The 26,310-nt window shown below is 41.7% G+C and overlaps 4 protein-coding genes across 6 annotated transcripts; 3 read left to right on the top strand and 1 right to left on the bottom strand.

Annotated features, from left to right (window-relative positions):
- The first annotated feature begins 15,115 nt into the window (after positions 1–15,115).
- LOC133715522 (dirigent protein 22-like) lies at positions 15,116–15,885 on the top strand. Its single transcript, XM_062142040.1, has one exon. It carries the CDS (start codon positions 15,150–15,152, stop codon positions 15,708–15,710), a length of 561 nt encoding a protein of 186 aa, XP_061998024.1. The 5' UTR covers positions 15,116–15,149; the 3' UTR covers positions 15,711–15,885.
- A 954-nt stretch (positions 15,886–16,839) lies between these two features.
- Positions 16,840–18,419, top strand: LOC133715521 (uncharacterized). 2 transcript variants are annotated; one of them, XM_062142039.1, is made up of 2 exons: positions 16,840–17,501; positions 17,708–18,419. In XM_062142039.1, the coding sequence occupies exons 1-2, from the start codon at positions 17,444–17,446 to the stop codon at positions 18,316–18,318; spliced, it is 669 nt and encodes a 222-aa protein (XP_061998023.1). In that variant the 5' UTR covers positions 16,840–17,443; the 3' UTR covers positions 18,319–18,419. The 2 variants fall into 2 exon arrangements, with proteins under 2 accessions (XP_061998023.1, XP_061998022.1); XM_062142038.1 differs by having other exon boundaries at positions 17,615–18,419.
- Positions 18,420–22,183: 3,764 nt separating this feature from the next.
- LOC133715523 (dirigent protein 22-like) lies at positions 22,184–23,022 on the top strand. The gene has a single exon (XM_062142042.1). It carries the CDS (start codon positions 22,322–22,324, stop codon positions 22,874–22,876), a length of 555 nt encoding a protein of 184 aa, XP_061998026.1. The 5' UTR covers positions 22,184–22,321; the 3' UTR covers positions 22,877–23,022.
- A 217-nt stretch (positions 23,023–23,239) lies between these two features.
- LOC133715519 (GRAS family protein TF80-like) lies at positions 23,240–25,943 on the bottom strand. 2 transcript variants are annotated; one of them, XM_062142036.1, is made up of 3 exons: positions 25,528–25,943; positions 25,297–25,391; positions 23,240–24,830 (listed from the first exon to the last, which is right to left on the bottom strand). In XM_062142036.1, exon 3 carries the CDS (start codon positions 24,822–24,824, stop codon positions 23,385–23,387), a length of 1,440 nt encoding a protein of 479 aa, XP_061998020.1. In that variant the 5' UTR covers positions 24,825–24,830; positions 25,297–25,391; positions 25,528–25,943; the 3' UTR covers positions 23,240–23,384. The 2 variants fall into 2 exon arrangements, with proteins under 2 accessions (XP_061998020.1, XP_061998019.1); XM_062142035.1 differs by lacking the exon at positions 25,297–25,391.
- Between the last annotated feature and the right edge of the window lie 367 nt (positions 25,944–26,310).

The raw sequence follows: 26,310 nt of genomic DNA, 5'->3' as shown, positions 1-26,310 counted from the left end.
ATTAACACCCTCTTTGGGACACCCACAAGCCATGGTGAGGCCCAACCGCTACTTGCATCTTGTAGCCCTATGTTCAAGCTATGCTACGGTATCCGGAAGTCGCAAATCCGTCGCCGGGAAGCCACCTTTCCGGCCTTGCCAAGTTGCCTCCATAATAGGCATTTCTAGACTAGAATAGTTGTTTGCTTGTCCCACATCTAAGAAAATGTAAATGAGGGAGCCTCCTTCCCCTATAAAAGGAATGCCTCCTCCCACAACTCAGAATACTCCATTACATCTCTTGTAATCTTGTTAGGCCGCAAGGCTCGACACACTAGTATAAGCTTTCAAGTGGACGTAGTTTCCCGCTAAGGCGGGAAATGAACCACTATACATCTTGTGTCGCTCTCTCTCTCTCTTTACTTATCATTAATTAGATCCCCAACGGATCCAAGCATTAACATTGGCGCCGTCTGTGGGAAGCCAACACAAAGGCTTCGTCACGTACCTTGAACTTTTGGTCCGCTAGCATGACCGGCGGTGACATTTTCCGCTAGCGAGTCCGCGGCGACATATTCCTCCAGCGAGGCTAGCATGTCCGGCGGTGACATCTTCCGCTAAAAAAGTCCGGCGGCGACATCTTCCGCCAGCATGTCCAGCGGCGACATTTTCCGCTAGCATGTCCAGCGGAGACATTTTCCGCTAAGCGAGTCCGGCGGCGACATCTTCCGCCAGCATGTCCAGCGGCGACATTTTCCGCTAGCGGGTCCAGCGACGACATTTTCCGCTAGCGAGTCCGCGGCGATATATTCCTCCAGCGAGGCTAGCATGTCCGGCGGTGACATCTTCCGCTAAAAATGTCCGGCGGCGACATCTTCCACCAGCATGTCCAGCGGCGACATTTTCCGCTAGCATGTCCAGCGGAGACATTTTCCGCTAAGCGAGTCCGGCGGCGACATCTTCCGCCAGCATGTCCAGCGGCGACATTTTCCGCTAGCGGGTCCAGCGACGACATTTTCCGCTAGCAAGTCCGTGGCGACATATTCCTCCAGCGAGGCTAGCATGTCCGGCGGTGACATCTTCCGCCAGCATTTCCAGCGGCGACATTTTCCGCTAGCATGTCCGGCGACGACATTTTCCGCTAGCGGGTCCAGCGACGACATTTTCCGCTAGCGAGTCCGCGGCGACATATTCCTCCAGCGAGGCTAGCATGTCCGGCGGTGACATCTTCCGCCAGCATGTCCAGCGGCGACATTTTCCGCTAGCATGTCCGGTGGCGACATTTTCCGCTAAGCGAGTCCGGCGGCGACATCTTCCGCCTGCGTGTCCAGCGGCGACATTTTCCGCTAGCGGGTCCAGCGGGGACATTTTTCTCTAGCGAGTCTGCGGCGACATTTTCCTCCAGCGAAGCTGGCATGTCCGGCGGTGACATTTTTCGCTAAGCAGGTCCGGCGGCGACATCTTCCGCTAGCGTGTCCGCGGCGACATTCCTCCAGCGAGGCAAGCGAGTCCAGCGGCGACATCTTCCGCTAAGCAGGTCCGGCGGCGACATATTCCTCCAGCGAGGCAAGCGAGTCCAGCGGCGACATTTTCCGCTAAGCGAGTCCGGCGGTGACATCTTCCGCCAGCGTGTCCGCGGCGACATTTTCCGCTAGCGGGTCCAGCGGCGACATTTTCCGATAGCAAGTCCGGCGGCGACATATTCCTCTGCTAGCGAGGCTAGGACAACTCCAACATAATTTGGGCACTTAATCAATTCCAACTCCAACTCGCTCCAAATTGGCATAAGATAAGTAACTATATCTTATCTTTTAGAGCTACTACCATGCCAATACCATGCTTTTACTACTTCTAAGCATGCCTACAATATATCACATTTGATATGCTTTTACATGCTTCCATAAACTTTTGAGCATGCCAATAACATTTGGCAACACTTTCTAGATCTCACATACTAGATATGCCATACTTCACATACCGATCTCAATGATCCTTTACCATATCTACAAAAATGCAAAAACGATATTAGCATCCACATTACAAGTACATGCTATACACATATGCCATGCTTCTATTTAATTGCAACTCAATTAAATAAACATGGGACACTCAAACAAAATATTATTACTTGCTCTATGTGTTTATCATTTTTCATTCAACCGCCAAGCGGTAATGCAACGCCTCATAATGACAATGACCGCTACGCGGCATTGCAGTCAAGTTTCTCCTCTGAGAAATAGCAAAGGGACTAGTTAACACAGCCCACGGCAGCCATTGATTTAACCCCGACGCTTGGGTATCTAAGATTGGGCTCGCTACCCAACAGCCTCTACTCCGCGCAGCTCCCCTCATCAAACAAATTTCCGACCATCCGGAGGTCTATAGCCAGGAGTGGGGGACTCCTCGCAGGGCCTAGCAGGGGCCCACCCGAAAGGGCAAAAGCGTTCGCTCCAACCAATTCTAGATGGACGACGCACTCGCACTAATTATGCTTGATATACGGCACAAACTACGCTTTGGTATCAACCCGTAAGAACACCCTCCTTGACTGGGGACTTCGGGGACTTGTACATACAGCCCAGCATAATTAGCAACGGTCACGCTCATGCCTCAAGGCATCACCTCGAGCTACCCGTTAATGCCTCAGCGGCACCGCCTAGCTTTTCGCGCTCGTACCTCAGCCGCACCGCCTAGCTTTTCGCGCTCGTGCCTCAGCGGCACCGCCGAACTTTTCGCGCTCGTGCCTCAGCGGCATCGCCCACCTTTTCGCGCTCGTGCCTCAGCGGCACTGCCGAACTTTTCGCGCTCGTGCCTTCCCGGCAACCCTTGAGCTTCCGCTCACGAGCATACCGCTCATGCCTTCGCGGCACCCCTGAGTTTCCGCTCACGAGCTTCCCGCTCATGCCTTCCCGGCACCCTTAAGCTTCCGCTCACGAGCATACCGCTCATGCCTTCCCGGCAACCCTTGAGCTTTCGCTCACGAGCTTCCCGCTCATGCCTTCCTGGCACCCCGAGCTTCCCGCTCATGCCTCCCCGGTAACCCACGAGCTCCCGCTCATGCCTTCCCGGCAACCCACGAGCTTCCGCTCATGCCTAAACAGACACAACCGTACGCGCGGTCATCGTTCATGAGTTACAAACGCTTACCTTCGCACCGCTCATGCAACTTACATTTATCATATGCAATCCATACGCTCACACGACCATACGCGTTCTTGAGTTGGTACGTCATAATCGATCGTACTCGGCACCATTCGCGTATATGCATCAACATGTATCACGCACCCCATACGTTTATATATGCCAACGTATATCCATACAACTCACATTTGTTGCCCAATGCAACGAGCATTCTACGTATGCCTGTTTTTTTGTCTTTGTTGTGCAGGTTAACGAGTCCCTTCTTGCTTACGGAGTTCGGGGACTTGTAGGGCTCCGTACCGCCCGGTTACTTATGCTTGGTGACATCATGTGTATAACTCCCCAACCAAGAAGCTCCTCTTACTCGGGGACTTCGGGGACTTGTAGATACCTACTAGCAAGGCTAGTTTGCTATCTCACCAAGCATAATTAACACCCTCTTTGGGACACCCACAAGCCATGGTGAGGCCCAACCGCTACTTGCATCTTGTAGCCCTATGTTCAAGCTATGCTACGGTATCCGGAAGTCGCAAATCCATCGCCGGGAAGCCACCTTTCCGGCCTTGCCAAGTTGCCTCCATAATAGGCATTTCTAGACTAGAATAGTTGTTTGCTTGTCCCACATCTAAGAAAATGTAAATGAGGGAGCCTCCTTCCCCTATAAAAGGAATGCCTCCTCCCACAACTCAGAACACTCCATTACATCTCTTGTAATCTTGTTAGGCCGCAAGGCTCAACACACTAGTATAAGCTTTCAAGTGGACGTAGTTTCCCGCTAAGGCGGGAAATGAACCACTATACATCTTGTGTCGCTCTCTCTCTCTTTACTTATCGTTAATTAGATCCCCAACGGATCCAAGCATTAACAACTAGCAATCATGGAGATATTTTTTTTTTTTTTTTGAATCAAACCCAAACCCAAAGGCGGGTGTCATTATATTCATCTCAGGCCAGAATAGACCATTACATATCCTTCCACTGCCATCTATAGACAGACAAGAAGATAGTGGTAGTACCCACAATGATACATAGAAATAGACCTACTCATTAGACATGTCTTGTACGTAGATATAGCGAAGATCCTCCTTTGGTACTACTCCAGAGGCGCTAGAGATACATAAGGTGCACTTGAGTGCTTAGCTTCCTAAAAACAAGGGTTTTATTTAATTTAGATTAAACTAAACAAATAGAGATGGGCCTAGGGCTTAGCACCCCATCCCAAGAGGGCAGCTTCAAGATAGAGGGAGCCCAGCTCAAGGCCCATCAGAGAAGGGTGACCAAAGCCCAAAACAGTATCACCAACCCACCAGCCGTACACACAGCTTCGGTGCAGTGCCACCGACCACCACCATCCAGAATCCCACCGCTGCGTCCACCCGCACGAAATCGCCAAGAACCACCAAACCACGCCGCCACCACGATCCGCCCAGACCCTTCATAACCACGCCACCGCAGCAATCCGCTCCGAACCACCAAAGTCGTGCCTCCACAAAACGATTTGCCCAGAAACCGCCATAGCCACCGTCACCCCTAGTTCTGAAAATCCCGTGACGAAGACGCAGCTGCCGATCCTGGAAGTCCTTGAAGAAACACCCACCATCTCTGTAAATCCGACTGCAAGTCAGAAAAGCCGCCCGGACTCTACCTTCACCCATTCCGGCAAAACAGCGAGTCGAACCACTCACTCATGAAACCACCAGGGCATTAGCATTCAAGTACCCATCTGGCAGCAGCCCAAATCGGCATGGTAGCGCCGCCGGACGAGAAGAGAATCTCAGTAACTAAGATGCAGTCCGGTTCTTTGGAGCAAACCCTAGGAGAGCTTATCTGCTACGCCCACATTGCAATCATGGAGATATGGGATGAAGGAATGAAGGAATATGTAAAAATACACCACATTTTCCATCATATTGCCTAACATGACTATTACACTCTAAAATTTAGAGGTGAACACAAAGCTATATTAACAAAGACAATAAATATAAATATTGAATTCTTATATGGTGTCAAATGGTCTAAGAAACAATTTCCTATAACGAATTGCTTAAACTTAGATATCAAAGATCCTAAAAGAGTAGGGGAAAATTTTTCCTTAATTAACAACGAAATTCAAAAGAACTAAACTTGAATTCTAGAGGACCATGATATATTCACCAACCGCTACCAAGCCTAGCCTTCTATTTCTCCACTTCTTTAGTATCTGGAACCGCAACAAATTACTAATGAGTTATACTCAGTAAGCAATCAAAATACACCACATAAATTAAAAGCAAAAAAAAATCCATACTTATATTATGGAGTGCACCCAAATACGAAACATCGAGTAAAAACTTTCAAGATTCCATTTGGTTACAACATACCAATAAGACCCAAATTTATCAAAAGTGGAAGACACATATCACCTGTCGATGACGGACCCACTATGTGGGCTATATAACAAATGATGCAGAACCAGTAGAGATAGAATAGTGCATCTCATACACTTACACAAAATATAGAGAAAATTTTACAAACAGTACCCCTATTAAAAGTCATTCATCGCTTTGGTACATCAATTTCAAAAACTATCATATTGGTACCCCAACATAAAAATCCGAACTACTTTTAATACATGTCGTTTATAATGGTGTCAAACCTCTATTTTTCTAGGGATATTTTCGTCATCCGTATCTTAACCCAATATTTTTTTTTTAGAGAAAATGATCTAAAATCCTATTTTTAAGTTTCCTAATTCTTAGTCCTTAAAACCTGATAATTTACCTTGGACAAACTGGTGTTAGCTCAGTGGTTAGAACACCCGCTACTTAAGATCGAGGTCATGGGTTCGAGTCACCATAGGGGTAGGAGTGAAATCATTTGATCATCTTTTAATAAAAATAAAAAACCCGATAATTTACCAAATTTTTAATAGAGTTTAGATTTTGTTGGGCTTGATTTCTTGGGTTTTGATTTCTTTTAAATCAATCACTAATTGGGTTTCAATTTCATTCATCACAGGTCAGAGTGGCCATACATACCCTTATGCTGCCTTCAGCCTAGACATGTTAAGAAGTTGTGGTAATACCCACAGTGGTACAGAGAAATAGATCCACTCATTATACATCAAATATGTAGATAATAGCGTGAACCCTCCGTCAATACTACTCCAAAGACGCTAGAGACACCTAGATTATTGAAGATAGAAATAATTAAAAACATAATTAAATAGTAGCTCAAGGCCTAGCAGATAATTAAAACCCTAGGCCCAAAATAGTTGACCTATCCCTGCTTCCCCTTCACCAACACAAGCAGGACAAAAGGAATCGCGAGTGACTCACAACCTGCTACTATGACTTGCCACCGCAAGCACACCGGGACCAGTTGCACCACCTTCGCCGCTAAACCTAGGGACCAGCTACACTACCGCCACCACGAAACCCAAGGACCAACTGCACGCGATGCCATACCGAAAACCCACCTCCAATGATTTCAGAGCTCCAGCGCCGTCACTGCCACCTGGAAAGGAGATGGATCCTCGATCCAGTCCCAACAAGCACCACACTCGTCCCCTAGAACCGGTGTCCATGGATGCCTCGCCTTTGAGCCGATCACGAAAAAAACCACACCGATCAAAATCTGTTAAAACACCTCAGGCCAAACCATCTCAGATGCCAATGGGTATTAGACCGACCATTACCCGTTCGGCAGCAGCCCATATTCGGCCGTGAATTCGAGCGTTACCGAACGAGAGGAATTTTTTTCTTAGATTTTGATTAGCTTTAACTTAACTCAGAGAAAGAGTAGAATTTTGTGATCAGGAGGAAAAGGATAATATTTATTGTGAAAGAGTTAAAGAGAAAAAACTATTGCCGAAAGGAAAAAAAAAAAACAAATTGCCCATGAAATATATATATATATATTTTTTTGAAACGGGGTTTGGAACCCAGCCTAACTGGGAGGCTCAATCCATGAAATATTTTATGTGGCAATAGAGTTGATCTGTTATAGACAAAGGTTATGACAATTGTGACGGATTTAAATGTTGAGGTACTAATGTGATAGTTTTTAAATATGATGTACCAAAATAATGAATGAATTTTATTTCGGATACTGTATGTAACATTTTCTCAAAATATATTTCTCTTCAAACAGTCTACTGCATGGTAATGTGTAGTTAAAGAATATCTAGCTCAAAATCTCACTATCTGACTATGCATGATGCAACTGCAGAAACATAACAACCTCAAACATCTCAGAAATCCAATGCCAGTGATGGTGGGATGGTGATTCAAAAAAAAACCCCACCCCATTCCCACCCTTGATGGGGCTCGAACTCCTGACCTCCTTATGTATGAGACCAAAGCCTTACCACCCCACCAAACACACACACCCCATGATACCATGAGTTACTTTAGAGCAGACCAAATTATAATACATGCTTCCCTAATAGGTACAAGCTGGCCAAATCGAACAAGAAACGAAGATGAGGTCAACCATACTACGTAAAAAACTACAACGATCAACTAATACAAAGAGAAAAACTCAAAGGAAACTAAGCATACCAGTCCCGTGGCTTATGAAATCAATGAAAGAGCTAGCCAACAAAAAGCAGCCCATTTAGAAATCAGGAAAAATGATGGAAAGGTCACCATGGATGTAGTCATTATCTACCAAGCTAACCAAGAAGTAGTTGCATGTTCCCCTGTTCAAGTAATTTCTCTGACCAAATTTCGAAAGCCTCATCCTTCCAAATCCTAAACCTAGTCGCGCCGACAGTCCGTTCGATTATCTCCTTCCCAGGGAAGACTCCCCATGTAACTGCATTGATATTACTGTGATCATGATTAGATATCCAACAACTACCTTGTCTGTTCACGGCCATGTAGGTTAGAGATGGATGAGCCTTGCATTTTTCCATAAGAACATCCAATGTCTCCTTGGAACAGAAAAACTCCACATAGGCTTTTTGATACACATATCCTCTGAAAGATGCCGAATCGAATCTTTCCCCACTTACTGCTGCTTGGCTGTTAATGATAATGAAACCCTTTCTGTTAAGTTCCTCCAGCAGTTCATTCTTGATCTTCTTCGTCTCTGGCAGCTGATCAAGCCCGGCTTGTTCTGATCAATTACTTGTACTTCTCGACTTTCCAGAGCAGATGTTAATTTGGGCAAAAAATACATTTTAGAGGCAAACAGCAGCAAAGTTTCTCAAACTTGTCATGAATATCTTCAACGCTTTACCGGATCATTGAAACAGCGTCCATCTGTAACAAGTTTTCTTGTGATCGAATTTTCACTGAGGCGATGACCGCGGCTAGGGTTTTATCCAGAGCCCGCTCTTTTGGTGTTTGCGGGTCTTCTATACAATTTGCATTATATATTGTCCACTAATTTTTTTTTTTTTGGCGGGAATATTGTCCACTAATTTGGTGGCATGGTTAAATTAGGATTTAACAAAGTCTTTAGTTTGGGATAATCGAAATGTCATGAATTTCAGTTAAAATTGTATTCTGATATATTGCATGGTGACGAAATTGGAGGCATGTTGTTGTTGTTGTCGTCTTTGTTTTTTTTTTTTTTTTCCCCTTTTTTCCTGTTTTCTTTGGAGCTTTGATTTGTGACAAGTAGGTCGCGTAGCAGTAGCACATTGGTGTATGTTTAATCAGGTCTATGTTCGAATGAATCAATGGGAGATTCTAAAATGACTAATACTTAATAGAAGAAAAAATTTCATCACTATTATTTTAGTTGTCAATATCATTACAACATTAGCTTAAGTCTCACATAACTCATGACAAAATAATACCAAACTCATGTTTGCCATTGTTTTCAAAATTCCACGTCTCTATGATGTTCGAGCTTTAACCACCTCAAGTTAATAAGCCCACATCTAGGAGCAAGGACATACATATGGCCCTATATTATTTGGTAGTTGATATATTTTTCTTTTTACGCTTATATTGAAATATACGGTACAACTCAATTCCAAGAGAAAAGTTAGATCATATGAAAGAAGAGAATTTGGTTGTTGATGGGTACCTATTAAAGAGATAAAGACTATGTTTCGGCACTTCTCGTTTATCTGTTGAGATAAATTAACCTCTTATACTGTTTAAGCATAACGTTCAGCCAACTAGGCAAAAATTTGCATGGATTTGCTCCACGATTGCTAGATTAAAACGATAGATGATGATGTTTGGCTCCAATTTTGCTGCAGCTGGTCAACAGTCTCTTTTCTGCGCGGGCGTGCCAGCACCGTTCGGGTGCAGTCGTCGGGGGTGTCCCTTGACCTGACTTCTTTCAAGCAATTGTGGACGAGGAGAGCACCAACCTCGTCGTGGGATTCTTTGTGCCTCGTGGTGAGGACTTTGCTGAAGTTTCTTCTTGTTAACACAATCGATACTCAATATTGTAGATCGAGCAGAGCGACATCACCGAGAAATGTTGAGATCTTGCTAAAGCGTGACTTTAGCTTGGCTGAGTTGCTAGGGCGTTACCCTTGCTTGGCTGGTTCTGTAACCGTTGTGGTCGCGGCACTACCGTCGGCTCCCGAGGAGACTAGGACCAAAGCACGTTGACAGAGGGTTTGGTGGCACTGAAAGTCGGCTTCTGAGAAGACTAGGACTAGGAGTGTGATCACCGCTAAGAGAAAGAGAAGGAGAGGAGTTGCTCTTAGAGAGGTTGCTCTAGAGAGAACTTAGATCATCTTAGAGATGTTTTGATGTTGTGTTGTGAATGTGTGTGTGTCTTAGAATGAGAGGAGAAGGTGTTTATATAGGGAAGAAAAAGAAGAGTGAAATGATGAGTGGAAGAAAAATAATGAAAGTAGATCTAAGTTCACTTGTAAAATATGGAAAAGATAGAGAAAAGATGAAATGAAAGCAAAGCATGAAGGTGCAGCAACATGGAAGTGGTGATGATCTATTAAAGAGATTGTAGAAGAAAAATATATCCAAGGAAAAAGAGAAAAGCATCTAGCTTTCTTCATGTGGGTAGGAAACATGAACATGTGAATATTGAGCTGGTTTTAGGTCAGTTTCTGCCCCTTTATTCCTTCAATTATTTCTCCAACAAGACTTCATTTTATGCCTTCGACTTCTTCATATGAAATGTTCCATTATGAGTTTAGATCATCCTGACAAATTTTCAGATTTTTATTCCATGTGGTTGGGCCGAAAATACTGCTGGACCTCTTACAGGTCCAGTTTTCCAGTTTTGATTCTGTAGAAAATTGGGCTGATTGTTTGAAGGCCTTCCACTCAAACAAAGCTCTTGCACTCTTCATAAGAAATGATCCTTGGGCTGTCTAGAATAGATCTGGAAAGTTTCAGCACATTTTGATTTCATTTGGTTAGTCTGTCACCCCTCCTTCCTTGTCTAGCTCGGTTTTTCCTAGCCGAAGTAGGAAAATATGCTAAAGTTGACTTTTCATGTTTCCATGCTTCCATGCTTCCATAGTGGGCTTTATTTAGCCTCTAAATATATATTTTGAACTTGTCGACAATATATAGCTTGAGCCACTGATATTGGCTCAATTTCTCCAAGACGTGTCTTGTCAGGCCAAAATGCTTATTTTGGGTCCAAACATTGCCCCCCAGACCTCGAAGTCAAAGGTCTTCGTCTTGACTGAAGAGGTCTTGAATCAGCACTCCTCTTATAATGTCGTTGCTCCAAAGCCACTTGTATTGGCTTGACTAAAATTACTTGAACAGTAGCCTCTCTCCCTCTTAATTATACATAGTGAGCATACATATATTAATCGCCAGTCTTCCTTCGCGAACCATCCTTTGCGAGGCCATGTAATTAAAACCACTTCGCTGCCAAGAATTCGCAACCCAGCTTTCGCCACAATTATTGGCAAAAATATTGATTTGACCTCCTCCACTGCTAATACCATACTAGGCATATTAAATGCCTCTTGTATATGTGCCCAGACCAATACCAATGGCCTCTTAAGTATATTAGCAAGTTCCAGCCACTATTAGGCAATAACACAATTTTTTGCATCCTCCGCGACGCACAAATTTGAAACTCTTTTTGTATTTTTGTATTTTTGTATTTTTTTTTTTTTTTTTAAATTTTAATAAGACATTGTGAATCAAGGTTTAGACATGCGGCCCATGTATAGTCGTCTAGACACAAATTTTCTTTCAAATCCTTTGGGCAACCTTACTGAAATGGCCAGGTGGGGGAGGGCGAACAAGAGAGGCAGAATCCATTTTGGCATGAGCTACTCCCACATAGTGGTTTAGGCCCATTTGCACGCACTTCTGGATTCAAGAACCTGTCATGAACGTTGTCCCATTTCTAGACACCATTTCACATAGGCTATACTTACTAAGATGAGAAAGGTCATAACTCATAAGTGTGAAGACAGTTCAACAAGTGTTAATAAAAGCCGCCCTTAACTTTAAGGGACCTGAACTAGGCACCAATAAGGAGTTTAGGCCAATATTAACAAAAGAGACTTCACCTATTCCGTTATGATTCACAACCCCTTACCAAATTCAATTTTTTTTTTTTTAACTGATTTTTTTTTTTAATGAAAAGAAAACTAGAAACGAAAAAATTAACAGAAAATTAAAAGCAAAGAAAGAAAGAAGCTAGCAGCACCATGTTTGGCTAACCTCTAGAGGACCACGGGGGAGGCCATCTATGCTTCATTCCAAGCTCCGATGTATCAAAATTGGTAGGGTAAAAATCCCTCCTGTGAGAGCTTGTAGGAAAAGAACAAAGATACTTCTCGTTGAAGAATTTGGAGGAATTTGGCTCGTGAGAGGAGTCATCTTGCCCCCCAAGTATCTTTGTTGGTTGACGAGGCATGATCTTCAATTGTAATTTGGGAGATGACGGTGTCCCAAGATCGGCTTTGTCGCCAACTGTCGCCAACTTCTCTTGATCAAAGGGATGATCATGGGTCATATCTTGCCCCCCATGCCTTTGATCAGTAGCCACGTATTTGGCTTGATCAGTGGAGAAATCAGATATTTGTTCAGAGACAATTGTATTGTCAGAAGAACAATCTTGTTGATGACCTTTTCCATGCACAACCTCTGTGTAAGGCTGTGACTCACCAGTGAGACCCTTAGGTTGATTGCCACCTATAGGCAAGTTAGTCTCAGAAACGACCTCTTCGCGAGCAGGTTTTTGACGTCCCAATTCGCCTTGCTGCGAATTAGCCAAGCTGGAACCTTCCTCGCGTAAGGTTGTGAACTCAGATGTGATGTTCGCGGCATGTTGAGTGGTCTGTTTGTCGCTGCTCAAGAAAGGCTTATAGAATTGTTCTCTAGCTTCTCGAGCGTTCTGCTCAATTTCTTGGTCCCAATCGCGAAACCTCTGCTTTGTTTTTTGCGATCAAACTGGCCATGTCCCTGGCTCGCTTTTCTTTATGCCTCTCGACATTGGCCATGATGATCGCCAGCTGTTCCTCAATGCTTGCCCCCTCTGGGATGGGAATAGGCATAAACTCATCATTAATGGCAGTATCGCCAGTGGTGGCAACATTGACCATCTATTTACTTTAGGAATTTCTTTTGGTTAAGATTTTCCTCTAGCATCTCAATGATGGCGAACAAATGCAAAAAGACTCTAGTGTAGTCCCACTGGGCGTGCCAAAATGTTTGTTTTGAAGCCCGGTGGTTGAATGTCTTCAAGAAAAAAAAAAATTCTAACCTTGTCCCACTGGGCGTGCCAAAATGTTTGTTTTGAAGCCCGGTGGTTGAATGTGCTTCAAGAGAAAAACTTCTGATATAGTCCCACTGGGCGTGCCAAAATGTTTGTTTTGAAGCCCAGTGGTTGAATGTCTTCAAGAAAAGAAAAAAAAAATTCTAACCTTGTCCCACTGGGTGTGCCAAAATGTTTGTTTTGAAGCCCGGTGGTTGAATGTGCTTCAGGAGAAAAACTTCTACAGTAAGTCCCACTGGGCGTGCCAAAATGTTTGTTTTGAAGCCCGGTGGTTGAATGTGCTTCAAGAGAAAAACTTCTGATGTAGTCCCACTGGGCGTGCCAAAATGTTTGGCTCCAATTTTGCTGCAGCTGGTCAACAGTCTCTTTTCTGCGCGGGCGTGCCAGCACCGTTCGGGTGCGGTCGTCGGGGGTGTCCCTTGACCTGACTTCTTTCAAGCAATTGTGGACGAGGAGAGCACCAACCTCGTCGTGGGATTCTTTGTGCCTCGTGGTGAGGACTTTGCTGAAGTTTCTTCTTGTTAACACAATCGATACTCAATATTGTAGATCGAGCAGAGCGACATCACCGGGAAATGTTGAGATCTTGCTAAAGCGTGACTTTAGCTTGGCTGAGTTGCTAGGGCGTTACCCTTGCTTGGCTGGTTCTGTAACCGTTGTGGTCGCGGCACTACCGTCGGCTCCCGAGGAGACTAGGACCGAAGCACGTTGACAGAGGGTTTGGTGGCACTGAAAGTCGGCTTCTGAGAAGACTAGGACTAGGAGTGTGATCACCGCTAAGAGAAAGAGAAGGAGAGGAGTTGCTCTTAGAGAGGTTGCTCTAGAGAGAACTTAGATCATCTTAGAGATGTTTTGATGTTGTGTTGTGAATGTGTGTGTGTCTTAGAATGAGAGGAGAATGTGTTTATATAGGGAAGAAAAAGAAGAGTGAAATGATGAGTGGAAGAAAAATAATGAAAGTAGATCTAAGTTCACTTGTAAAATATGGAAAAGATAGAGAAAAGATGAAATGAAAGCAAAGCATGAAGGTGCAGCAACATGGAAGTGGTGATGATCTATTAAAGAGATTGTAGAAGAAAAATATATCCAAGGAAAAAGAGAAAAGCATCTAGCTTTCTTCATGTGGGTAGGAAACATGAACATGTGAATATTGAGCTGGTTTTAGGTCAGTTTCTGTCCCTTTATTCCTTCAATTATTTCTCCAACAAGACTTCATTATATGCCTTCTACTTCTTCATATGAAATGTTCCACTATGAGTATAGATCATCCTGACAAATTTTCAGATTTTTATTCCATGTGGTTGGGCCGAAAATACTGCTGGACCTCTTACAGGTCCAGTTTTCCAGTTTTGCTTTTGTAGAAAATTGGGCTGATTGTTTGAAGGTTTTCCACTCAAAAAAAGCTCTTGCACTCTTCATAAGAAATGATCCTTGGGCTGTCTAGAATAGATCTGGAAAGTTTCAGCACATTTCGATTTCATTTGGTTAGTCTGCCACCCCTCCTTCCTTGTCTAGCTCGGTTTTTCCTAGCCGAAGTAGGAAAATATGCTAAAGTTGACTTTTCATGTTTCCATGCTTCCATGCTTCCATAGTGGGCTTTATTTAGCCTCTAAATATATATTTCGAACTTGTCGACAATATATAGCTTGAGCCACTGATATTGGCTCAATTTCTCCAAGACGTGCCTTGTCAGGCCAAAATGCTTATTTTGGGTCCAAACAGATGAAGTTCTTCTTTTAGTTTTTTATTTGGTGAACTTTTGTCCATCTGTACCCTGGACATCTGTTAACATGAAATGAGAAATGCACCTACTCGATCAGGGAGGGAGAAGCCTTACCCACGAAGAGAAAACATGAAAATAGGCACAAGAGACTTGATCCTTCTCAACCTATGATGTAGGTGAATTCGATACACATCAACACATTACTTGTAAGCCTAATTTAAAACTGCTGTTAAAGAATTAAAGAAAGTAAATTTGCCTTTCGGCCAGGGTCATTGAAAAATATACGAAATGATTATATGGTTTGCTTAGTCATGGTCATGGTCTGTTCCTGTACAAAGATCCATCACTGACGTCTAAACAAAAAAATGCACTTGATCGAGAGTTGAGATTGGACTTCATTAATCATTCTTGCTTCAAAAGGATGGAAAGCAAACTCCAACAGAAAATTAATTAAAAAGGCTAGGGCGCCGACACAAAAGCAGTGTTTGATTAAAATTGAATCAACCGGGTCACACTCGGAGTGAGATGGTTTTAATCTTTTTTTTTTTTTACTTTTTACCCCCTTCCTGCATCCCAATCCTTTAAAATGACGACAAATCTGCTTCCATATGCCATATCTTACGCACACTAGAGGGACTAGATGCATACTATGTCCTCATTTCTTCTCTTCATTCTCTTCACAATTTTCTCCACCTTTTTCTTCTCCATTGATGGAGTTCTAATCAGGCAATTCTTCAAGGCAGATAAGAAAAAAGAAGAAGAAACGCATCTCCACTTTTTCTTCCATGACATTCTTAGTGGCAAAAGTCCAAGTGCTGTCAGAATTATCGGCGCGCCAAACAGCAGCCTCTCCAGCTTCGGTTCCACCTTGATGATTGATGATGCGCTCACTGAAAAGCAAGATCCCACATCGAAGATCATCGGACGAGCACAAGGGTTTTACTCAGTGGCTGCACAACAGGAGATTGCACTGCTTATGGTCATGAGTTTTCAGTTTGTGGAGGGTCAGTATAAGGGGAGTAGCATCAGCATTCTTGGGAGGAATCCAGTGATGAACGATGTCAGGGAGATGCCGATTGTTGGAGGCACCGGATTGTTTCGGTTTGCTCGTGGCTATGTTTTAGCACATACGGTTTGGTTTGATGCTAATACAGGAGACGCCATTGTTGAGTACAATGTTTATGTGTCACAGACATCGTGAACTTTGTACCTCTTGGAGTAACTTTTCCCCCTTTTATACTAGCTACCTTCTTATTCGTTCTTAGGCCATGGCTAAGAACTGGATTATTGAAATTCATGTTCTGTTGTAATGAGTATTAGATGCTGATGATATTTATATATATATGATCATCTGGAGTTCGGACGTAGATAAATAATTCGAGACGCAACATTTAATAATTTCTCAAGTCTTTGTGGTTTGATAACCACCCTTATTGGATGGGAGCGTTTTTAATCCAATGGTTTAGGAGTGTGCTTAATGCAACTTCACCGAATTGAACAAATTAAGACAACCACACCCCAAGCTTATCACCGGCCAATCACTTTAATGCCTTTTTTTTTTTATTTGGGTGAAAGTGCCCAGCTTAGTTATTAGTCTTTCAATTCTGAATGAGAATAGGTTTGCTTTTTTAGCTCATTAGGTTGTCAGTTGTCCCTGAAGCTACCAGTGACATTAAGTTTATTGATTCTCTTGCAAATGTGGCATCAGGGGCAATTAAGGACCAAAACTTCCATATTACAGATGTTGATAGGGTTCTTCAATGAATCAAATATATATATCAATAGAATGCTTTACAAGCTCGTATGGAGGAGCAGCTCTGATATTCCAAGAGAAAGGATACTTACTTGTCCTATATTCACATCACAGTATCTGGACTCACGAAGTATAGCTAGCCATCCGATGAACAAAACGACAACAGCTAATGAAACTAAACGACATCAGCTACTTAAGGCTCCCAATAGTAAAAGGGAAACTAGAGAGAAGCCCAAATCAACAATTGGACCCTAACAGATGTCCTCACATCAGGGCGCATAGATTTGGTAATTTGTTCAAGTTTGGATCAGTTTGTTGAATACATATACCCGATGGAATTCTAGCTCTCTCTCATTTGGGATCTTTCTCGTTTCATTCTCTTTACAGTAAAGGCTCTTCTTATTTTCTGGAGGTTCTTCTGGATCCAATGGTAAGAGCACGCATCGATCCTGTTGCGACCAAAAGAAGAAAAATAATTGTTACTTTTTTAATTTCATTTTCTGATTATTAAGCATTCTTGTGAGACCACAGACACTGCTGCATGTTTTTGCAAATATTTCTTGTTCACTCCATCCTAATTCTACAGTTTACTCTACTAGCTGTTAGACCATCACTTTGACATGTAGTAGCGTCTGTTATATTTATATTTCTGATGTTTCACACATTGCTTTCTTCATGCAGAACGAGCAATCCTAGAATACTTGTTATGCTCTTCTTGTCATACGATTTAATGCTTAAGGTTAGGGCTTGGGATTTTCCTATCGCGCTCTTTGATACTTTTATATAGTCAGACCAACAAATTCAAAAGGATTGAAATCAATCCAAACAACCAGCCAAAGATAAAGATTCTCCTAACATGGATTTCTGGCTCCCCCCGCTATTGAGAAAGTTGCTTTTATCTTCTTAAGAAAATTTATGGTGCCTTCCTCCAAGCTCATAGTCTCTAGTTGGCTGGATCCTTTGGCAGACCCTGATTGTGTATTTGACCCTCTTTATTTCTTGAAAGACGGTACACACATATTACAAAATCCTTTTTCTTCCTCTTTTTCTAAGTTAGACCTTAGCTTCAATTGGAGATTAACAAACCCCTTAATTAAACTCCTGATTTTCCTTCACCTGTGAATGACTTACCTTAGCTTGTACAAGGAGTAATTTGAAGACGTCATTCCCCTAGCTTGCTCATGAAAGAGGAAGGGGACAAATCAGAATCCGTACATGCTTCATGTCCTGGCTTTGGAAGTAAGTACAATCCGAAACCCTAAACCCCTAATATTTCCTAGCTTTGATGTAGTGTTCCATTAATTAACTGGGTGACCGATATAACGTTTGACAATGTTTGCCCTACCCTACAGGGTTTTGTATGAGGCAAAGTTCAATGGAACACACCAATAAGATATCCCCTTCCAAGGAAGTTTCATCTGACAGAAACAATAATATTGATGCAGAGCATATTATCTCTAAAATTCGCCGCAAAGCAACGTCGAAGTTGTTGGAACACATCAAGAAGATTGTGTTACAGAATCCCATAGAGTGCCTTCCACTATTCAAAGTAGAACTTGAAAAACTCATCGCTGCCTTTACCGAGTATGGGATTGATCCTTCACCATTAAAGGTCAAGGTTGACAAGCTCATGATGGATATTGCTAATTACAATTCCATGCAGTCTGCTTGCTCCGGGAAGATAGCTCCAGAGGTACAGCATCAGCGGTTGGCTGACAATAAATCTCGTCTTGACAGAGCCTTTAATCTTCAAACAGCTGAAAAATGTCACTATGAATCGCTACTTGACTTCCTAGCCTCTTCAGAGAATCGTAGAGAGAAGCTGAAAAGAGAGCAAGAACGATTGGAGGAGCGGATAGACAAGCTTCGTGTTTCCATCTCAGGAAGTGAGTTAAAGATAGCTGAACATAAAAATGCAGTTGATCGGTTGCTGAAACAGAAAGTCGAAATTTCAAACACTCCCGTATTGACTTCTAAAGATGCTAAAACTTTGAAGAATCTGAAAGATTCACTCGAGGGTCAGTGCAAAGGCTTCAAGGACTTTACTTTGAGGTGACAAACGTGCTAGATTCTCAGTTGCCTTGTTATAAGATCAGCTAGTTAGTTTTTGTGAACTATTCATAATGATCGATCATGATGTACGTGGAGTTTAATTTCCATGAATGTTAAACTCGCATAAGTATGAATTTGCAAACTGCACTCTTAAGTTTTAACTTCAATCTTATTTTTGATTAAGTACTTACAAATTGGAGGAAAGAAAGAAAGCAAGAGTGAAAGATGCCTTTATTTTCATAGATCCCGAGAGAGAGAGAGAGAGAGAGAGAGAGAGAGAGAGAGGTCTCAAAAGTTTAATCACAGTCCAGATGATTTAAAAAAAAAAAAAACTAATTTTAGCAGGCTTACCTAAACTAGAAAAACATCAGGGTAGAACTAGAAGCGATAAGGTTTTGATGACCAGCTAAAGTACCAGGCAATATAAAGCTTGCTTGTCAATGATGAAGGAAGCAAGCATGCTTCAATTCGAAGTTACATGGGGACTACCAGTAAATGGCATCAACATTACTTCATCCGGAATCAACGGATTGTCTCAGATAGTACTCATAGTAGTCAAAAGAAAGATTTGTTATCTTTTTCGCTCCATGCCTTGTGACATCAATGATTAAGTGTGCATATGCTTAATTTCTTTTGTATGATTATGATGTCTTGCATATATAGTTGCATTTGCATAGCAATGTGATTAGTATACTCCTTGCATTGAATTAATAAAAAGGGAATAGTGCTTAATTGAGTCATCAAGTTCTTCATCAAAGGTAGTGATGTAGAACGGATGGCAGTCCAGTTCGAAGAGCAGTTTGGTCGTGCAAGAGGAAAACGAAAGTTACTAGTAGCCACACAATAGCTTGGTGTCCGATTGGAGCGTGCCATAGCTTTCCGGAAAGTGAATCGCGCTAGGAACAAAACTCGTCGCTACGCCACGACATGTGGGCTTTTTCGGGCTTTCGGAGTCGTTTAGGGCCTCAAAAATGCAATTTACTGTTTTTTAAGGACTTTCGGTTTCCTAGTTTGTTTTGGGTTTGTTTTATTTTTACCCGTGGGCTTCAGGGTTTCATTGTTAGTCGCCCTAGGGTTTTCTTTTCTCATATATAAGCAACCTTAAACGGCCGCAGAACTATCTTTTATCTTATTATCAATCAAATAGAGAATTTTCTCTTTTATCTCTGGTGGACTCCAGAACTCTTTGTTTAGGTTTATCGCTTGTATACCTAGGTTACTGTTCCGACTGCGTCATTTGGTATCAGAGCGGGTATCGCCCGCTTCTTAGCAGACGACGATCCAAGGGAGAAGTTCACTACCACCAACCTCAACGACGCTGGTCATAGAGTATCTATCAAAGAAAGTTTCGTTGAAGATGAACATGCCAAGGGATTCGCCCTAGGACAACCTCATCAATCCAAAAAAAAAAAAAAAAACATGGAACGTTGGATATTCATAACTCCAGACTACGACGACTTTCGAACTATATGTGTCATCAAAGACAAGGTATGCTATGTAATAATTGACAGTGGTCTACGAGAGAACTTTGTAGCAAACAAAGTTGTGGATTATTTTCAATTACCGACAGTGAAGCTGAGTGATCCATACTGGATTCCATTTGGAGAGGATGAATATGCACAAGTAACAGAGGTTTGTAAAGTTCTTGTCTCTATGGGAAAATTTTATAAAGAAGAGATTACTTGTCATGTGATTGACATGGAAGACACTGATGTGCTTTTTGGAAGACCATGGCATGAAAGCGTAAAAGGTGGTTATTGCAAAGACAACACATATTTATTTAGGTGGGAGTCGCACAAAATTAAAATCAAGCGTACGTAGAAGGAAGAACGTCAAGAATGACCATTATGAGGTGTGTGAAAAGGAACATGAAGAAGCAACTTTGAAGATTGAAGAGAAACTCATTAAGGATAAGGAAGCTGATTCACTCATCACATCAATATCCATGTCATGCATGCCTAATTGTGTTCAAGATCAACTCAAGGAGAAGTCATTGCCCATTCCTTTTCAAGAGGAGGAGTTCAAGTTTCAAGATGCTTATTCTAAACTTGTCTACGGTATTGGATTCATGGTGATACCTTTTAATTTCGAGAATATTGAAGTTGATGGCTTATCATGTTTTATTCCTACTAATGATCGAGCTGCATACAAGAGGAAATTGAGGTCGAGTTCTTTTCAAGTGGAGGAGATTGATGTAGGACGAGATTTTAGCCAATTTCAACTAAAAATCTCGAAAAGAAAGAAGCGTCTTCACATTAAGAAGAATAATTTGAATATTGGAAATTGGTATTCAAATAGACTTCTTAATGATGGAATTAATCATAAATTACTCTTTTGGATATATCGGGATTCTCGAGCAAAATCTTGATTGAGATTCCAAGCGTAATATTCTTTAGTATCTAGGATTTTATTTCTGATTTTTATTTAATCAGGTTTAATTAGGTTTCCTAGTTTTAGTCTACAATAAATTGTTCTTTATGTTTCTAGTTGTATTAGGTTTATGCTATGTGCCATATATAAGACATCTCTTAGACTGTAATTTTCATGGAAGTTATCAATAAAAAACCAAATATTAGAGATGTTTATCTATGTTTCTTACGGCTGTGCCCGTAATTGCTAGTGGATTCTAGCTCATCTCATATGGCTTTCGACGCTTGACGGAGCCTCTTACTTTCGTGTTCACGCTTCCCGCATCAGGTAGGGTACGTATATATCTATTTTCTTAAAAATAAATAAGATTCAGAATGAGTTTAGCCAAGTATGATTGTATGAATAAATGAAACACTACCGCACCATTGGGTCATTAAACATAGTTGGTGAAATGTAAAGTCACTAAAGTCTGAGGGCGGCTAACAAAGCGGCTCATACTGTTGCAGGAATTGTTGCCCGAGGTAATGGGCGGAGTAGTTGGTTAGGGGTTAGGCCTCCTTGGCTCATGGATGTCATTGTTTATGACGGACCCGTAACTAGTTCGTTTTCTAGGGAGGAGAGTGGGGAGTTTATGTCCACCACCAGTCATTCTCATATTTTGTAATCTTGGTTAGTTCTTAAATAAAAAGTTTCTTATTCTCCAAAAAAAAAAAAAAATTGTAATACATTTTTTTTTTTTTAAGGGAAGTGTAAATACATTTTTTTGAAGAAGGGCCGGTATGTAAATACATTTAACAAATCTAAGATTAGTCGTAAATCGTAAGGAAGATTCTATTTTTACACAGATAAATTTGATCGATTCTTAGTTTGAATTTTGATATAATGTTCTTGGGACCACGTACGCACCTTAGTCTGTTCATGACAGGCATATGAAGAAGCAATTGATGCTAAAAGGTCAAAATTTATGAAGGCCAGTTAGCAACAAAGAAATAATTACTAATTCAAGTTATCAATTCTCAGAAAAGTGAAACTAATTATCATGGTTTTAGCAATAATTAATTGATAATTGAGTTGGTTGCTTATAAGGGAGGAAGTGATGTTTACTATGACTCGTGTCTTCTGTAGCAAAATGTTCTGAATAAACCAAACTAAACAGACGACTTCATCCAGTTTGGCTATAATTAGCAAGAGATGATGTTAAATAGTCTGGAAAACTGAATCCCTACGCTTTTTTGAGCTGGTTATAATTTCAACATTCTCTAAATAATTAATCATATAGGTGCAACCTCATTTTGACTCTTGCCGCAACTAAGTTAGGAATAAGCATTGGAATTTCGGAATTAACAAGAGAATCTGGCATCATGTTAGACGAACATTGAACTTGATCAAATGGCTAATAAAAACCGCTTTTCCACGCTCCCTTGCAGAAGTCATTGTCAGATTCTAGACCCCTTTTCTTCTTTCTGGAAAATGAAAGCCCTGGCCACTTTTTCAGGGAAACCAAGCACGGGGGTTATAATTTAAGGGACACATATATGCAAACAATCCACACTCTTCACTCAATACCCCTACTTCTTTCACCCTATATAAATAACGACATATATCACTAACAAAGTACCGCACAAAACTTAACAAAAATGGCTTTGTTTGTCACTTTTGCCTGCTTCATCATTCTATCAACCTCCTTCACTACAATTCATGGACTATTCTCAGAGCAATCTCCTCTATCCCTATCTGCAATAAGAATGGAGAAACTTACCCGCCTCCACTTCTATTTCCATGACATCCAAGGCGGCCAAAATCCGACTGCCCTAAGAATTCTTGGGCCACCAAACAAGTCGGTTGGTAGCTTCGGAACTACTTTCATAACAGACGATCCACTGACCGAAAAGCCAGAGGCTAGCTCAAAGCTTGTAGGAAGAGCTCAGGGAATTTATGCTTTTGCTTCTCAACATGATTCAGGGTTGCTCATGGTCCTGAATTTTGCTTTCATAGAGGGTATGTACAATGGCAGTACCCTTAGCATTCTTGGGAGGAATCCTTTTATGGATACCATGCGAGAGATGCCTATAGTCGGAGGCAGTGGAGCTTTCCGGTATGCACGGGGCTATGCACTAGCAAGGACATTCTCCTTCAATCCAAAGACTGGAGATGCTGTTGTCCAGTACAATGTGTCAGTGTTACACTACTAGAAGGAGCTAGCATCACATGCTTCAGTCAGTACATGTGGTACAAATAGTTTTTCGCAACTGAAAGTATCATTTGCCGCGCTGTTGCATTTTCTTTTTCTTCCATTTTGTAATTGTGTTGAATAGAATTATTGAGAATTATTCCAATGTTTTGTGCCCTGACGATTTACCTTAGATGAAGAACATTGAGTTGGTTTCTTCATGGACACTAAACTGAACAACCAAACTGAGTATGCATTTATCGTTACAAGTTTAGTAAGTCTATTATACACTTGGATAAACTTCAATAAAACCCAGAGGTGAAACATCAGTGCGTATATAGAAGATCTAAACTAGCATAAAATTAAAAAATAACAAGAAAAAAAATTAGAACAGAGAAACAAGTTCTCTTCTCCGAAACCTTTTGAGGTTTACTATGCAGTTGCAGATGTAGAAATGCTTAAAATCCTTTACAATAAGAAAGAAAAAATAAAAGGAAAAAGCATTCAATCTCCACAAAGTCCATCAACCTTCACTCGTATCTCCGGAATCTCCAGGCTGACACCGAAAAAAGTGGTCTGTCATGCCAGCAAATAACCAAACATCCATTGTCTTCTTTAATCTCATAGCCATCGTAGCCATAGTCACGCAACATCTTCTTCGCCTGCATCCTTCCATGGTAGCTCAACTGCACCCTCCCAAAGCCAGACAACTCTAGCCTTAAAATCCACTTCTCAAGCTTCTCATGCCTCTCCTTTCTGTCAGTTCCTTCACATGATATGATGTTTTTGATTTCCTCCCCAAAAAGCATCTTCTCAACCTTTTGCCGCTCCATTGATGCTCTCGATACTGTAGATTCCAAGCAATCAAAAAGTGCTGCATAGTAGTGCAGTGCTTCTATGATCCTGTCCATCAGTGTATGACCATTGTGGTTTGATTCCTGCTCAGTTATCACCATTAATTTCGGGGAAAGGCCCCAAAGAGCAGTTAAAAAACTCCCCATCTTTGGGGAAGCACCTAAAGATAGCGGGGATAATGAAGAATCCGGACTCAGGCTATATGCACTGATCGGATCTTTCTCCAGCCACTCACCTAAAGTGAGTTTATTGATATGCATGACTTTTTGCAGGTTATTTGTTGCTAATGGAGATTTCCTTCTGGTCATGTCATCATCGGTTGCTAAGAGTGAATGCAGCTGCAGTACAGAGCAGACTGCAAGAGCTTCTCCAGTCTTGACACGTAAACTTTCGACATCAAGATTCTCTAACTTGCTCACTATAGCATTGAACTGAAAGGGAATGTCATGTTTTTCAGCTTCTTCTGTCAACCTGGCGGCCATTTGCTCCAACACCTCCTTATGTTCATGAATGCCTGTAATTCTCAAATGTGGTGGACCTTCAGGTCTTGCATTTAATGTCTGAATCAGATTTATCCACTGGGCAGGCTCAAATGAATGAAGATCAATAATATGAACCATCTTCTCCCCTTCCATAGCTTCCACTATGGCCTGATTTGTTATCACATATGAAAGCTTTAAGAAGGGACAGAGATCAAAGAAAAGCCTTTTAATGTGAATTTCTTCTGCGATTGATGATAGTTTCGTTGAGTTAAGGGCCTTATATAGACCAGGCAAACCTTTCAGCATTCGGTCTGCAAGTGCCTCAGTGAAATAAGCCGCTATTCGCTGCATTGTATCGCCACCAGCAGAGGCGAGCTGAGAAATCTGCTCGAGCCAAACATTTGCCTGCTCAATACTACCAGAAGCGACATGATGAGCACAGCCTTGAAGAAGTTGGATCAGACATAAACCTCGCTCTTCAGATTTTAGCTCCCTCAGCCAAGGGTATGGAGACCCTATACCAGGGGAAAGCCAAGGGTATGGAGATCCTAAACCGGGAAAGTACATGGCTGATGAAGTTACAGGTGACCCGTCCTCTTGCGCCATTTTTTGATCAACAAAGAGAACACTCATGGAATGCTGAAAATGAGATTTTCATAATCGTATCAAAATGGCAAGAGTTAGCACTGGAAGTAAAGCAGCTGAAAACAAATTCATCAAAGGATGTAGCAGTGTAGCACTTAACCATATGAAAGTAAAGAACTATTTTCAACCAAAATTTGTAAGTATCAAACCTTAAATGATATCTAATTTCTCATAAATCAGAGCATAAAGTCATGAACTCATCCCTTTCAATCTTTGCAGATGATCAGACAAATTACAAAATACCATAAATGATAGTAATTTGAATAGGAACTGGATCAATGGACTCTGAGCATCAGAGAAGAAGGGTAAGAAGTCAAAACAATGATTTCTGATTTTCTATTCTCTCGTAAATGATTCAATTCTTAACTAAACTAAAGAATTCTCAAGCAAGAAAATAAGTTGCATTCACCATAACCAAGTCATATGGTTGGAAAAAAAAAAAAAAGGCTCAGTAAGGTACCACTGTTTTCTGTGCTCCTCAAGAATCGAAATTTTTAATTAGGAACATGAAATATATCTACTTTCCAACAACATTCTTCAGCAATCCAAAAGAGGCTGACCAAAAGCAAAGGAAAAATCACCTCATGAACATCATCATAAAGATACACAAGTGGGTTTGTATTACCATGGTGCGTGATAATTCATCAAAGAATGAAGAACTAAAAATAACACGACAGAGCCAGAGAACTACCAGAGAGGAAGTTGTGAAACGAAAATCCAAATTCCGTACTGGGTTTTCAAATTGAAAGAAAACCCAGAAAGTTTTTTGCCTAGGGAAGCTTCCTCGATCGTTGGCTTAAACCCTCCTTCCTGCTCTAATCCATAAAAGCTCACTGAGGCCTCTAATGGGTTTGTGATGTGAGGTTTTGTTGCAAAGTGAAGAAGAAGAGTGAAACGGTAATAAAGCTCTTGTTTTAAAGGACTTTTCCATGGCTGCGTTGGCGACAATACAAGAGGCTGTTTTTGTCGTCATCGATTTGTTTGTCTTTTGAGGGGGTTCAGAGGAATATGGAATTTGTGAAATACAGAGCTACCTCTCTATCTCTCTCTAGATTTTCTCTCTCTCTCTATCTTTTGTTGCTTGTTTGGTTGTGGATTTGCTAACTTTGTTTCTCTCACACTCAGATGGGTTCTTGTCATCAAGTAAAGTGGATGGGAATAAGAGCTGGCCAGAGTTTGGTGCTATTCCGCAAAACAATGCCCTTCCAAACATGTCCTAACAAAACAAAACAACACCTTCTCTTGTTGCTTAGTGGGTAATCGTGGGGATTGCAAGGCAAGTGCCTCCAAAACTAGTATTTGGATTCTTATCAAACCCATAGACCATCCACTTGGTACTTTCTTCTTACATTAAGACAAAGAGACAAGGGAATTGTAGGAAAAGCCAAAAGTGGATAGAACATTTAACTTTTGGTGTGGACTCTTGGGTGGGGAGTACTTGGAACAATATCCCTAGCCCATTCCTCCTCGGAAT

This window comes from Rosa rugosa, chromosome 6, assembly GCF_958449725.1.
Source record: "Rosa rugosa chromosome 6, drRosRugo1.1, whole genome shotgun sequence".
In the NCBI taxonomy this organism is placed as follows: Eukaryota; Viridiplantae; Streptophyta; class Magnoliopsida; order Rosales; family Rosaceae; genus Rosa; species Rosa rugosa.
This window is presented reverse-complemented; position numbering and strand designations above follow the sequence as displayed.

What these genes read in the sequence shown, in the direction of transcription:
- LOC133715522 (XM_062142040.1), top strand. Translation starts at nt 15,150, where the DNA reads ATGCATACTATGTCCTCATTTCTTCTCTTCATTCTCTTCACAATTTTC.
- LOC133715521 (XM_062142038.1), top strand. Translation starts at nt 17,444, where the DNA reads ATGAAAGAGGAAGGGGACAAATCAGAATCCGTACATGCTTCATGTCCT. An exon ending in TTCATGTCCTGGCTTTGGAA is followed by an intron (nt 17,502 to 17,614) that starts GTAAGTACAATC and finishes CCTACCCTACAG; the next exon opens with GGTTTTGTATGAGGCAAAGT.
- LOC133715523 (XM_062142042.1), top strand. Translation starts at nt 22,322, where the DNA reads ATGGCTTTGTTTGTCACTTTTGCCTGCTTCATCATTCTATCAACCTCC.
- LOC133715519 (XM_062142036.1), bottom strand. Translation starts at nt 24,824, where the DNA reads ATGAGTGTTCTCTTTGTTGATCAAAAAATGGCGCAAGAGGACGGGTCA.